Source organism: Acipenser ruthenus, chromosome 3 (genome assembly GCF_902713425.1).
Source record: "Acipenser ruthenus chromosome 3, fAciRut3.2 maternal haplotype, whole genome shotgun sequence".
Lineage (NCBI taxonomy): Eukaryota > Metazoa > Chordata > Actinopteri > Acipenseriformes > Acipenseridae > Acipenser > Acipenser ruthenus.
Genome location: NC_081191.1, coordinates 12,305,578 through 12,320,452, shown reverse-complemented (window position 1 = coordinate 12,320,452; position 14,875 = coordinate 12,305,578). Strand labels below are relative to the sequence as shown.

Here is a 14,875-nt window from a genome sequence, read left to right as displayed (position 1 = left end):
GTACTATTAAGCTATTCCATTTTCATTCCTCATAATCTCCTGAAGTAGTCGGCGTGAATGAGGCTTATGAAGATGCGGCCAACTGCTTGTGGTTACTCACCAACTCCAAACCCTGCGCCAACTGCAAATCTCCAATTCAGAAGAATGAGGGCTGCAACCACATGCAGTGCGCCAAGGTGAGACTGGCTGGTTTCCATAGCTTCAATGACACTTCCATGCATTAGGGGAATGGGACTCACAAGCAATCTGTCCCCATAATAACTATCCGGTCACTTCTTGCTAGTCATTTTTGACTTACAAATTAAATTTAAGAATAAACCAAAATTTACTTTTTGCATCATTAATAATCAAATTGTAATTTCTGATAAAACAGAACTATATCTAATCTGTACCACAGGATTCAAATCAGTTACAGTGCAGTATAACCTGAGTGTTACAAAATGACTGGTCTGCCCAACACCTCACTCTGAGCCGGAAGTATGCAGTCACTCAGCCATGCATGCAATGCCACCAGGTAGACAGTCTTAAAAGTAGGGCTGTATTTTTTTCACAGTAAAAAAAAATGCTTATTTCACAATCTATAAATAGGTATTTCAAGATATTTCACAAGTTAATCGTAATATTTAATAAAGCAGAAAAAAAATAGCAGTCACATTTTAAAATTGATAATTTTGTCTAGAGTTACTATACAACAAATGTTGTTTTAAAATCTGTAAAATATCAATTTTTTTTTTTTGCTTATGGCTTTGCCCTCTTCAAGTGGTAACTATATTGTTAGGATTTGGCCCTGCTTAATTTTTTTATATCAATCTTTCACCAGAAACAGCTCACACTGATGGAGCCCAGGTGTTCTAGAGCAGTGTAAAGGGTGGGCAGGCAGGCAGGCAGTCATGCTGTACATAAAACAAAGGAAGAATGCTGAGATCCTAGTTCACAGGGGCTCTCAACACAATAGCATCTGTATTATTGACACTCTCATTTGTACCTTGATTTGTATTTAGCCTTTCAGAAGAAGCCAAGTGTTTGTAGAACTTAAATTGTAAATATTTTCCCCATGAGTGTTGGAAGCGTTGAGGCAGCTTGTATTAAATGCAATAATTGGGGGTTCTTGCATTCTATATGGCTGTGCCTAACCTGTTCTGTGGGTCAAAAGAGGACTTTGATATTCAATGCAGCCAGTTCTGTGCTTTCCACAAGCATTATAGGAGCCTATTCAATCCCTGAACATACTGGGTACTTTGTAAAGAGTTACAAAGCAAACAACTGGCATTCTAAGAAACTACCAGGTGACACATTGTATATTAGTTTGGCAAGCATCATCTAGCAGTGTTTTTGTACCAGTTGCTTTCAGTTGCTGCAATAGGGAGCTGTATTTATATTATTTCGATTGAAAGAAGCCGTCCTTGCTTTGTATTCTACTCATTGTGACATTCAAGTGCTCTCCACTCAGAGCCAGGCTTTGATAAAAAAAAAAATAAATAAATAAAAGGTCCCGGCTCTCCAGCTCTCCAAGGGCTCCACCTGCCATGATTTAGTTAATGGAGGCTTAACTCGATGTCCTTGCTGGAAAACTGCTAGGAAATGGCTCCGATTACGTAAAACCAGTATGAGTGTAGGTCTGGGCTTGATTAAAATAAATGTACATCAGTGTCACTGTTGTTTTGTACTAAATGTTGCTAGACTTGACCCGTGGTGCTTTATCCAGTGCTGATAGAATAAAGCTGCAGAACAGTGGGTTTCTCTAGGACAGCTATTTCAGACCATCACTCTTTTCCTCTTGGGTATTCATAGAAAAAAATGACTGCTTGTGCTACTCCCAAACAAAGGCTTGGCTATTTTTAGAGCAGTGGCACACATAACAGATGCAGACCTGTCTAGTTTGTAATTGACCTCAATTTGGGAAGAGGGTATTTGCATATTGATGACATATTATTTCTTTTTTTTTATTTCTCCCTTTTAAAGCTACAGTGTTCATAAAGAATTGTGCTAATTTTCATTGAATGACTTGGTCATTCCTTCATGTAGATGTGCTGATAATGTTTTGGTGGGGATTTAATAAAAAATGGCTTATTAGTGTTTTTGTTTTCCTATATGTTTATTCCAAATCGCAAATGGCAACAGTAGTATTGTGCCAAAGAGCAAAAAGACTTGATCAACATTTCAGAGTTGGGTTGTGTTAATGGTACATTTTCTTAAGCTATACATTTTCTTAAGAGTAAATTGCTATCTGTCTGTTAATCCTGAAATCCTGTATATTCCTAATATGCCTTGTGCTGCCTATATCGTCATTTCCTTCAATAGTAATGTTTTTTTTTTTCTCATGACACTAATAACTACCTGTTGTCTAAAACTATACAGGCCTACACAGGCTTGTTCAGACCCCAGATTTGTTTGTAATTTATTTTTGAACTATTAATTATTTCGGAGCAGCAGACCTGGGGCATATCCTACAGAAGGTTGCCCCTTTGGGGAGACGGGTGGGTGGATGCAGGGCTGGTATTAAACTCCCTTATGAACATCACTAAAAATACAGGGAGACTGTGATTAGAGATGGCCTTTAGCTGGGGGCCATTGTGATGAGAGTGTGTCTTGTGTTTCAGTGCAAATATGACTTCTGCTGGATCTGCCTGGAGGAGTGGAAGAAACACAGCTCATCCACTGGAGGGTATTACCGCTGTACCCGTTACGAGGTTATCCAGCAGGTCGAAGAGCAGTCCAAGGAGATGACAGTCGAGGTGAAAGACGTTTAAAGCACTTGGACCTTTAAATACATGTAGATGGTTGAGCTCAATGCTACATTGTATTGACAATGTTGTTTATCAAACTGAAAAAACTGTTCGAGTATTACAAATGGTTACAGAGCAATATACACAATGTTCCATAAGTACGCTTGAAATGTTTTTGCTTACGATTGTAAGTCGCCCTGGATAAGGGCGTCTGCTAAGAAATAAATAATAATAATAATAATAATAAGTCAGGCACTATAGGCAATATCATATATTATGCTGATTAGAATGGTTTCTTTTAAGTCCAGCAGCCACACCCTGTTGACTATCTGCACTACACATTAAAATTATCTGAATTTGTCCCTCGTTGCTTACAGACTTTTCACACCTGAAAGAAATTGATAGACAACTAGTATTAACAATTATTTCTGTTTTTGTAAGATTGAAATATTGTAAGATCTCCTTAAGAGGATATCATGCCATACGGGACCATATGTTGGCTGTTTATTGGCACCTGTATTCTTGAATACTGTATACAGGCTTGTCTGTAGTTGAAAAATAGGTTTTCTGGTAGTATTACCAGGAACCAGAATATTCCAGTAATAATACCCATGAACACTACAAGCACGTAAAAACATGTGGGTTTGTTTATTTAGCTGCAATAATCTTTTGTGTTTCAGGCTGAGAAACAGCACAAGACCTTTCAGGAACTTGACCGTTTTATGCACTATTATACAAGGTACAAGAACCACGAGCACAGTTACCAGGTATGTTGCAGTGGAACATGGTATTGATCACACTATACAATATAATATTACTACATCCAAACTGAACCATGCTCTCTGTTCTGCATGCAGTTGGAGCAACGTCTACTAAAAACAGCCAAAGAAAAAATGGAACAGTTGAGCAGAGCCCTCAGTGGAGGTAAGGAATACACTGTAGCTAAGCAGAATACAAGATCCCAGTTGGTAGTATATATTCCCTTTTAGTCACAGCATCTTTTGCTCATGTCTTGGTCAGTTTTAAAAACTGTGTGGCATGTTCCTGAGCTACACCACTGTGCTGTCCTCAACCCTGTGCTGTATTGGGGTAAAATTGTAGTTCAGAATTCATTAACCAGTTATGATAAGCCTCTACCAACCACCTGGCTTTAAAATACTACCAACCGTGACAAGGAGGTAACTATTGTACATCCACTAAACCAATGAGCTATCTTTAAGGTAACCGGTCCCCCAATATAATTTTTACAAGATACTTTTAATGATTTACTATGGCCTGTCTTTCTCCCCACCCCAACTGTAGCAGAAGGAGGCCCTCCTGATACAACCTTCATTGAAGATGCAGTCTGTGAGCTCTTGAAAACTCGCCGTATCCTCAAGTGTTCTTATCCGTACGGATTCTTTCTTGAACCAAAAAGTACAAAGAAGGAAATATTTGAGCTCATGCAGGTAAGCAAATGTATCTGTATTTGGGATACATTTAAGTGATATATATAAAAAATAGTATGTGACATATAAATCAGATATTGAAAAAGATGTCTGATTGAAACATTTGTCATTGAATTTAGATTCCTTTAATATGTGTTATATATTTATTTGTAATTTTTGTTTTATTTCCTTTACACCTAATGCTATTTGTGCAGAGCACTCAGTGCTGACTGTTGACCAAATCTTAGTATGTGCACATACTATACCTAGTAAGCAGACATTTAATTATATTTAAGAAAGATGTTTATAGAGCCAGTAGTAACACATCTATATAAGTTAAAACATAAGAACATAAGAAGGTTTACAAACGAGAGGAGGCCATTCAGCCCATCTTGCTCGTTTGGTTGTTAGTAGCTTATTGATCCCAGGGTGTCAGCTTCAACAACATTACTGGGGAGTTGGTTCCAGACAACACATGTGAGATGTTTTAAACCCTGCCTTTGTTTTTTTTGTGTATTGTGTTCCGAGTTTAACCTAACTTTCAGTACTTTTTTGGAATTAGAACCAGCTTCAAGTAATTGCTGCTGTGTTTACATTTTGCCTGCAGTCCCTTCATTTATGTTTTGTTCAGGTCAGGTATCAGCAAATTCTGTGCATTCCCCTATTTATTTTCACTGGAGACTACGGTGACATGCATGTTCCCACAAGCTAGATGCGTTGGCTGCAGTCAGCATGGTGTGGCCTGCAGTGAACAGAGCAGCTTTGTTACAATCTCCTCCTTCATTTTCAGACTGACTTGGAGATGGTAACGGAAGACCTTGCTCAGAAAGTAAACCGGCCTTACCTCCGCACCCCTCGCCATAAAATAATCAGAGCAGCATGCCTTGTTCAGCAAAAAAGACAGGAGTTCCTGGCCTCTGTGGCCCGTGGCGTTGCCCCTAATGACTCTCCTGAAGCTCCCCGGCGCAAGTAAGTAATCATTGTCTTCACACTCTTCCAGCCTCAGATTGCTACGGAATGAGTCAGGTGTGCTCTCCACTACCCCCGAAAAACAACAAGTAAAGGCAGTCCCTTATCGAAAACCTCCTTCACATCATAGAACACCATAAACGAGAACTGATACAGACTCGAGCAGACTTTTAATGTCTGTTGCTGGGTGAACTCAACTGTAAGTCGCCCTGGCTAAGAAATTAATAATAATAATAATAATAATAATAATAATCAACACTCAATCAACAGTAATAAAAGGAAACTCAGTAAAATAATTTTGACAGAAGTCAGTGTCTTTTGTGCTGTAACACATTAACAAAACATTCTTGCCAAGACATTAGTCTAATTTGCTAAGTTTGGATGATAGGTAGCAAAACTGTCAGATTTGATGATACTTTACAAAAGTAGCCCATGTAAACTACAGTGATCATACAAATACTTTCAGCTTCAGTACATTTCACTGTCAATTACTAAAGATATGTCTATTACTTTATTGCACAAGGTGAGTGAGTTTCATTAGTGTTATTGTGTGTACCTTGATTAAAATATTAGTGTAAAGTATTTTGTGAAGAAAAAACATTGCATGCTGTATTTTGTTTTGTTTTTTGCAGCTTTGCTGGAGGGACGTGGGACTGGGAATACTTAGGTTTTGCATCACCTGAGGTAACTATCTGTGATGCAGCCCGCCTGTTAATGTTGTCTTCATGTACACAGCTACTATATGTATAAACCTAAAAAGTTGCTTTCAGTAAGTTAGCGTTTCAGTTGCCTAGTGGTTTTGTAGCAGGAAGATCACTCAAGTGTTATTCTGTTCTAATCTAAAGATCCTGAGGAATCAATCAGTACTTGGAGGGAATGATCAAAGAGAAAACTGTCAAAATTCAGGATTCCAGCAGCAGGTATTACCGAAGTGACCATCAACATTCTCATACTAAAAAAATACAGACTTTTATTTATTTATTTATTTATTTATTTATTTATTTATTTATCATAACCCCCCCTCAAAAACTGTAAAATGATGTCCCCTTTTGAGAATTCGAGATGCTTGCAGCTGCATATCAGAACAGTCATTGCTGTCAGTTACAGTTATGGGTTGAGTCATGGATTGGCAAAGGCAAAACTGATGCATACAGTAGTACAAGAGAATATTTAGAAAGTCAAGTAACCAAACGTTCCAACTAATACCTTCATCAGTGGTACAGAATACTGTGTTTTTTCCTTATTGTTGCTGACAGTGTTTTTACTGGTGGTAGCTCAAGGCTGGTCGCATGTGCCTGTCTGCATGCTGGCTGTTTTGGATATATGGGAATTGTTAGAGCCTGTATGTTTTCACCTGGTCCTTGCATTACCTGGGCTGTTCTCTAAATGCTAGTAAGACTGATTATTACAACATAAAACATGAATAACGGCATCCATCAAATCAAACCAATGAAATCAAAAAAACAAATATGACCATTTTTTTAATTTAATTTCTTACATGTATCAAGTGAAATTTATCTTGCATTGCATACTGGCCACATTGATGACTAAGATGGCCCTCTGTGTCTCAAACAATAAGTGTGGTTGTAATATTTAAAATAATTTTCTGCTTTCCCTGTGAATTTTTTTAAAATCACAGAACGTTTCCAACCCATTCTAGTAATTTATTAAATAGGGTGTATCTTTCTTTTTTTATTGAACAGGTTTCAGAGTATAAATAAAGCTTAGTAAAAAAAAAACTGCAGCTGTTACTCAGTAAGCATTTTATAATAGAACAGGGATTCAAGGACAGACCACGTTCTTTACTGTTGTCAGGTGTGAAGGACCTTTACTCATATAATGATAAAACACTCTTCAAAAACTTTTGTTTTCATCAAACATGCTCAGATGGCCCGCAGTGCTCCAGTTTGTTAATATGTATTAAAGACTATGGTATGCTAGTAAACAGCCAACAAAAGAAAAATATGCAATCGCAGACAAAAATGCAATCGCAGACAAAAGTCTTGGCACCCTACACTTATTATACCATAATTTAAGGTAACAGATTAAGGATAAGTGTTTAGTAACCTTTAACCACTTTTTAATAAAGCAAAATACACAATTTCTAGTAATTTGACAAATAATCTTGATCAAAGAACAACAAACTTATTTAATTTAAAGTATTCATTCATGACAAAAGTATTGGCACCCCTGCTTTAGTATTTTGTGTGTCCTCCTTTTACTTTTATTACAGCTTTCAGACGTTTATGATAATTCTTAACCAGTATGTTACATCATGTTGGTGAAATCTGGGCCCATTTTGTCTTGCATATTTCCTTCAGCTCAGACAGATTTGATACACAATGCTTGGCTTGTAAGGCATATTTCTTAATTGTGTTTTAAACTTGTTTGAAGTAATGAAAGGTGTTTAGAGTTAAATGGGTCCACCCCAGATGCAGGAATACAATTTTTATCCATGATATATAGATCAATTTAATAGTTTCTCCAGTCACACCTCTGCGTGACAAAATTGATTATAACAGTTGAGAATTAAAAACATTTGAAAGGATATAACTCTTGTTAGGTATTTTGTAGTTTATTCCAAATTTCTGTTCTGCTCCCCCAAATAAATGTCCTTTCTTTACATACTAAATTGCCCAGTTGATTGTCCAGTTAATGTTTCTAGTCTGTCCCAGCAGGGTGTCGTAAACAACATCGATAAAAATCTTTATCGCATCTCTCTCGTCAAGGAGACGTTCAACCCTGTTTGAACATGTTACATTTGTCTGCTATTTGAAGCTTTGACGTTTGAGGCTGGAATGTTGCCTTGTGTTTCCAAACAGAAAACACAGACTTGCAGTAAACATTTCTGAGTCTTTTTTATCAAAGAGCATTTCACTTTATAGAAAGTCTTGTTAGAAATGATTTTTTTTATTCATATACATTATAAATAGTTTTTCCCTCACTGTCTACAGCTTTTTTCAGATCAGTCCTATTGGATTGCAGAGGACATTCCAGCACTTTTATCTTCATTTTCTTCAAGAATTCTAGAGTTGACTTAGCGGTATGCTTTGGATCGTTGTCGTGTTGGAAGATACACTGTCTGCCATTCAGCGTACGAGCAGATGGTATCATTGGCAAATTTGTTTGTTTTTATTAGTTTTCTTTAAAAGTGGTTTGCAGTGAGGTCTATGTGCATACAACTCTTGTGTGTTTAGGTGCCTTTGTACAGTTCTTTTGTACACTATTATGCCTGTTGCATCTAATACTTCCTTTTTAGCTGCTCTGACAATTCTTCTACCTACTGTACCCATAATATTATTTAGACGTCCACTTCTTTCAAACGTTTCAGTTTCATTTGCTCTGTGGTACTTCTGATTTATTGCTCTGATTGTGGATTTCGATATTGCATATTTCTTTGATACTGTTTTGTAGACATTTCCCAAATATGTTGTCTTGACCATCATCTGCTGTTTTGCCAAAACGTTCAACAGAAATAATTCATATTTTTACACTTTTACTGTAAAGTGCCAATACTGTTGTCAGTAATAAATATTTGAAATTACTTAAGTGCTGTAATTTCTGTTTTTTTATGTATATTGTTTGTTAAACTACCAGAAATTCGGTATTTTGGTCTTTGTCATATTAATTAATGGCTAATGTTCACTAAATGCTTGTATTTAACAAGTTTTCTAGAATTATCATGTATTAAGTTAGGTTGTCAATACTTTTGTCTGCAACTGTAGTTACTGGAGAATGTCCAGACCCCCAAAAATGACAAAACTTTATTTTTCCTAATTATACATTTGATGAAGTCGCAGTTGGAAATGCTGCTGTAGGCCAGCTAATTTGAAATGCACGTATCTCACCATTCGCAGGTCAACACAACAATGCATGTTGCCTTGTAATTATTCATTATGAACTTCAGGGTTTTCTCTTTGCGCTTACTTAGGCTGTTCTTGAACAGCACATCAGCTTTTTTGTATAATCTGTGTATATATTCTGTGTACATATTTGTTTTGTCTGTCATTCTATCTGCTCATGTGTGTTTTAAAATATTTTTTCTTTGTCCACTTGTAATAATTGATATATTCAGCACTGTGCCGTTGTGTTTAAAACAAATCTTATCCAGAGTAGGAGCTGAATCTTCATCAGCTGAATCATGATTTATTTTCTGTAACAAGTAACATTTATTAACAATTATGTTAACATAATATAAAAACACGTATCTTTTCTGAAAATAGTTGTTCATATCTGGAAAAGATACTAAAAGCCATCTTCCTGGAAAATAAAAACTACACCAAATATTTCCTCTTTCCATTTTGTGCTTGTTAAATCCTGTTTCACATACAATGAAGTACTCTTTTCATTGAATATGTAAATTAGACCATAAATGAAGAAGAATCCCTTTCTGAAAAGTTATTGTCACTCCCTATCTAGGAGTGCAGGTACTTCTTTATTTTCCTCTTTGTTTTTATTGTGCATTCATAGGAAGGGCCAGGTTGTGCAGATATTTGTGATGGCACTGTGTGTGAAGTTCAAATCCTTTTAGAAGTGCATGTAAATAAAAGCAAATAAAATCTTAAAGTTGACATCAGACATAATACCAGAACTAGATTAGAGGGTTGCTTCTAATAATATAAATATATTTGAAATGGCTCTGGTTTAACGTTGGTGCTATTGAAGGTTTTTGCACATTCCTGTTTCATTTGTGAAATGGAGTGTCTTGTTGGGTTTCATTTTGAAGACCTTTTACAGCTTCCTGACATCAAGGAGGGGTCAAAGGCCATTTTCTGCAGCCTGATTGTAAGCAGGATGGTTTGGTAGCTTGTTCATAATCAGCATTGTGGGGCTGAGCTAAGTAGCATCACAAACTGTAGTCCGAAAGGCAGAGGTTAATTTGCCTGTGCTCCTCTCGTTTGTTTAGGAATATGCTGAGTTTCAGTACCGCAGGAGACACAGACAGCGGCGCCGTGGAGACATGCACAGTCTGCGCAGCAATACTCCAGATCCTGATGACCCCAGTGAGAGCACTTTAGGTACAAAACCTGGTCCTTCATATCATAACAGTCGAACGTTGCTACAGTAGTTTAACAGATCTGAACAAAGAATGCTTTCTGTTTTCAGAAAATAGCGTAGCTCGCACAGGCAGGCTTTAAGAAAAGCTAAAGCAATTAAATAAATACTGTGTTACTAGCTAGATTTGGTTCATACACTAAACAATGTAAATACATCAGCTATAAATACTGTACAATATAGACAAAAAATATGAAACAAAAAATCACAAATGATGTTACTTGGTAGGAAATTTCAGTTTTTTTATTAGATGACAAATGTGTGGTTCATCTTGTTTTTTGTATTCAGGTGAGTCCGTAATTAACTGGTGCCATGCATGCAATTCAGTCCTTGGCCTTTCCCAAACACAAGGGGTTTGTAGTGGTTTTATGATGTGGGCTACTGTCCCCAATATGGTAAGGCTTCTGTTGTATCTCACAAGGTTACCCCATACCTCCTATTAGTTTATTTGGCAAGGTCACTCTATCAATGTATTGGCACGTATGTGTTCTTAGTGAGAGCGGTAATTAACACCATTGCCTCTCTAATAGATACCCAGGAGGGTGGTAGCAGCTGGAGACACGGTACCTCCATGGTGAGTTCTGCTTCTATGAGTATTCTGCAAAGCTCTTCGCTTCATGACTATACCCCTGTCAGTCGCTCTGAAAACCAGGACTCGCTGCAGGTACCTGCCCTCCTCTGCTTTCTCTCCTTTCCCATTTGCTTTGCTGCATGCTTCCAAACTGAATATACCTACAGCTACTGTGGGTGAAGGGTCTTTGTTTTCCTCTGTTTATATATGTATATATTTATTTAATTTAATGTAGTATTATTATTATTATTATTATTATTATTATTATTATTATTATTATTATTATTATTATTATTATTATTATTATTATTTCAGTACTGTTTTAATTAAGTAGAAGAATAAAAAAACTATTGTTTGTCTCACAACTGCAGTCCAGTTATTTACTATTTTAAGACATACCGTGCAAACCTTTTTTAAATAATGTTTGTATACTCTTATGTTGATCACAGATTAATTCAATTAAACGGTAGGTTTTGTTTTGGTTGAACTACAGAGGGAATGCAATTTTTATTACAATATGCAGTTGATTCAATTAACCAGTGATTGTCAAGCGGTTTTCACTGTAAATACATATTAAAGTCCACTTTCTTATGCAAAAATAAATAAATTAAAAAAATTCACACAAGCTCTATTTCCAAGCTCCATGGCAGATAATGCTTGTGTTCTAACATGTATTTTTTCAGGCTCTGAGCTCTCTTGATGAAGATGATCCGAATATTCGCCTAGCCATCCAGCTCTCACTACAGGAGTCCGGGCTGGCCACGGGTGGAGAGGCCCAAGAGTTTCTCAACAATGAACCCTCATTGGGGGCCATTGGTTCTTCCCTGCCCTCCCGGCTGGACCCAGCCCCCCGGAGCATGGAGATCCCGAGGGCAGCTCTGAGCAGCTCCGAGCTGCTGGAACTGGGTGACAGTCTGATGAGGCTGGGGGCTGTGAACAACCCCTATGCTGGGGACCGCTTTGACAACCTGCGCCGTTTCGGGGAGGATCCTGGGGGGCTCTTCTCCTCCTCCAGCGACACAGACTCCACAAATCACGATCCTTCTGTGAATGCAAACCTCCTGGGGAACATCATGGCCTGGTTTCATGACATGAACCCTCAGAGCATAGCACTGATCCCCTCCATGCCCTCAGAAACAGACCTGGACTCGCAGCCTCTTAGCACTGCAGAAGAAGTGGAGCCCTTCAAAACAGAGGAGGTGCCCCAGACCCAGGAGGAAGAGCACGTCCTCTTCGAAGCCGCAGCAGTCAGTGAAGGTAGCATGGCTGTCCAGGTAGAGAGAGGCATTTTACAGGAGACCACTGGTACACAGGATCCAGAACCAGAAAGTGAAGACCCCCACTGTAGCGCTGAACTTAGTCTAACAAGCATGTCGGAATGTGACCCCAGCTCCAATCCTCAACCTAGTAGTAGTAGTACTACTGTGCCAGAATGGGAGGAGCAGGTCCACCTGGTTTGAACATGCCAGAAAGAGATGTAACTGACCTGTAAAGTCATAAACACTTTGATTGGCTTATTAGCAGCAGTGGCAGTGGATTATTTTCTTTTTCTTTTTTTTTTAATAGCACTACAGACAGTTTTTCACCTCACTTGTGGGAGGGAAATGAGATAACGTGGAATTGCAGACATTCTTGTATAGTAACAGAAAAGGCATCGTAGCCCTTTGGATACCATGATGAAGTCCTCTAGTATTTTGTGGGTAAATAAAATACATAATAGCAAACTATAAGTCTGATCAGTTGCAGTGCATATACAAAAAAACGGTGTTTGTTTTTTGTTAAAAAAGCACTTCCATTGATGACAAAATTCAAAAGTGTTGGATTTAAAGAATGTTGCTCTAGACTAGATATTCTCAAACATGTATATAGATTAGGCTTTTAAAATAAAATAACAACCAGTACTTTGTATATGAACAGCATTGCAGCACTCCACTCTTGTCTTTTTTTAATGCAAGCATTATTGAGTGATGTGATCAGACAGCTTGATTAGAAAGTGAACCGCTGGACGGGAGCTGATGATGCTTCTTTGCAGTGCCGTATGTGCAGCAATGTCTGAAGTACAATCAAAGAGGTGGGTTGGTCTCGTTTGTACAAAAAACAAGAGCTATGCCTGTATTCTACCAAAAGGTGCCAAACTGTAATTAATTGAAGCATATTTCAGTAGGTTTATCAAATGCAAGTTGTGCCTGCATTGCTACAAACCAATCAGACATTTTCCTTATACCATTTTAACAATATTAATAGTTACCAGTGACTGTGTTGCACGCTGTACAAGCTCTGCTGTCAGTTATTTTAGTTCAAAGTTGCTGATTCAAATTAAATAAAAGTAGAGGCACTATTGATCAACGAAGACACTTTATTAGAAGTTCAGTCAGTTTTCTTTCCTAACTTAGCAAAGTATTTTCGCACTGTGCCATTGATAATTTGAAAACCGAAGCATGAGCAGCTCTGCAATAGAAAGCTGTTTTTCGCAGTCCATTGCCGTGCCTTTTTGTAAATCCATTTTATTTATTACCACATTTAATTAATATTTCCTGACGCATGCATACAGACTAAACAAAATCCTGTAAAAAATGTATGTAGTGCATTTGTCAAAAAAAAAAAAAAAGTATCCAAATAAACTGACCAATTTATTTTTTATTTTTTTAAGGCTCTCTGTCCTGTTATTATTATTATTTTTTTATTAATACATTGAATATACCATACAATTCTTACATGACTATAGCCAAATGCATCCTGGTCGCTGTTGGTTAACTCTTTTGGATTTCATTGAAACATTGTTTATGTTTTGTTTAATTAAAAGATAAATGTTGGTTGTTGGGTTGAGGCATGACAGTTGAAAACGATAACGTGTAAGTACATAGCAGCAAGTGCGTAATTTGCTTTGATGTTGGAGGTTAAAATGGTAGAAGAACACTAGAGATGCAGGACCTGGCTTAAATGCTGGCTCATTATGAATGAGCAATTGAAAATCCCTGATATCTTAATAGCAAATCAAGCTTTCAGCATATTTGGCTGTAAAATTTAATTGGATCTATTGCTTTCTTTTTACAATATTGAAATTTAATACAAGATTTTTTTTCCAATCTTTTCTCGGTTTTAATGTTAAAATCGGTCTTTCCCTAAATTAGTGTGTGACTGTACTACTAATTGTAGTTTTTTAATTAAAACAGTTGCAAAAAAAAAAAAGTGTATTGCATTGAATTATGTCTTGCAAAGTAAAGCTGTGTAAGAGTTCTGTATATGGAGTTAGTGAACTTTGTGGGAGTCGTGTTTTGTAACCATTGTTTAAGTTGTGGAGTTTAACCATTGTCTACTTCTGTGTAGCAGTATTCTGTGCATGAAAAAATAGGTCATATTAAATTACATTTTTATTTTCTTGTTACAGAATTTTAAAATCTGTCATGGCAAATGACTTTAAAAATTGGCAAACCTATTTTGTAACCCAGTTAAATTTTATATTGTAAAGAGCAACTTAAGCTTGAAATGCTATTTGCACTTTCATAGTCTATACTTGATACATTCCCAGTTTATATATGGAAATAAGTAATGTTTGATGTCTGGCCAATTAATGAAAGTATCGGTTAAGTTTTACTCTTAATAAAAACTGTGTAAAACTTACCTTGTCTGGATCTGTTTATTTTACTTCTCGTCTTCAAAACGTGTTCTACTGTATTTCCTTTTCGTCTTGAGCCTGGCTTTAAAGAAATTCCACTTGCTGATTAATCCGAGCAACATTTATTACTGGTCCCATTTTTTGTTGTGCTCAAAATCTTTTGGTTGTTTGCTTTTTTATTTTTATTTTACTATGTACAGTATATGCAAATATTTCAAATACAATGCTGTAGATTGAAGGTTTCTGCTGCTTCCAGAAGTTCAGTTGTATAATATATAGGGTTGTACTGATTTTGAAACTTCTTCAAGTAAAAAAAAAACGAAACAAAAAACAATCAAAGAAGCAAGTAACCAAATAATAATAAAATGTAGACCAGTGATTGTAGCTAGAGGTAAAAACGAGTAAGAAAAAAAAAATAAAGCCTTTCTTTTAGGTTTTTGTTTTTCAAGTGAAATTAAATGTCTTACAATATTTCTTACTATTTTTTCTTCTGAAATGTAGCTTCACACTA

The 14,875-nt window shown here is 36.7% G+C and overlaps 1 protein-coding gene across 6 annotated transcripts in view; it reads left to right on the top strand.

Moving 5' to 3' along the window:
• The window catches only part of LOC117394412 (ankyrin repeat and IBR domain-containing protein 1-like), a 75,942-nt gene extending 61,573 nt beyond the window's left edge, over nt 1-14,369 (top strand). For 2 of the 6 annotated variants that reach the window (XM_033992655.3, XM_033992656.3), the window contains exons 11-21: nt 46-176; nt 2,601-2,735; nt 3,407-3,493; nt 3,584-3,650; nt 4,029-4,174; nt 4,944-5,122; nt 5,755-5,806; nt 5,968-6,042; nt 10,029-10,140; nt 10,708-10,841; nt 11,432-14,369. In XM_033992655.3, coding sequence (XP_033848546.3) covers nt 46-176; nt 2,601-2,735; nt 3,407-3,493; nt 3,584-3,650; nt 4,029-4,174; nt 4,944-5,122; nt 5,755-5,806; nt 5,968-6,042; nt 10,029-10,140; nt 10,708-10,841; nt 11,432-12,208 — 1,895 coding nt within the window. In that variant the 3' untranslated portion in view covers nt 12,209-14,369. The remainder of the gene's footprint in view (nt 1-45; nt 177-2,600; nt 2,736-3,406; nt 3,494-3,583; nt 3,651-4,028; nt 4,175-4,943; nt 5,123-5,754; nt 5,807-5,967; nt 6,043-10,028; nt 10,141-10,707; nt 10,842-11,431) is intronic. The other 4 variants (XM_033992657.3, XM_033992660.3, XM_033992661.3 and 1 more) reach the window with 4 other exon arrangements.
• The last annotated feature ends 506 nt before the right edge of the window (nt 14,370-14,875 follow it).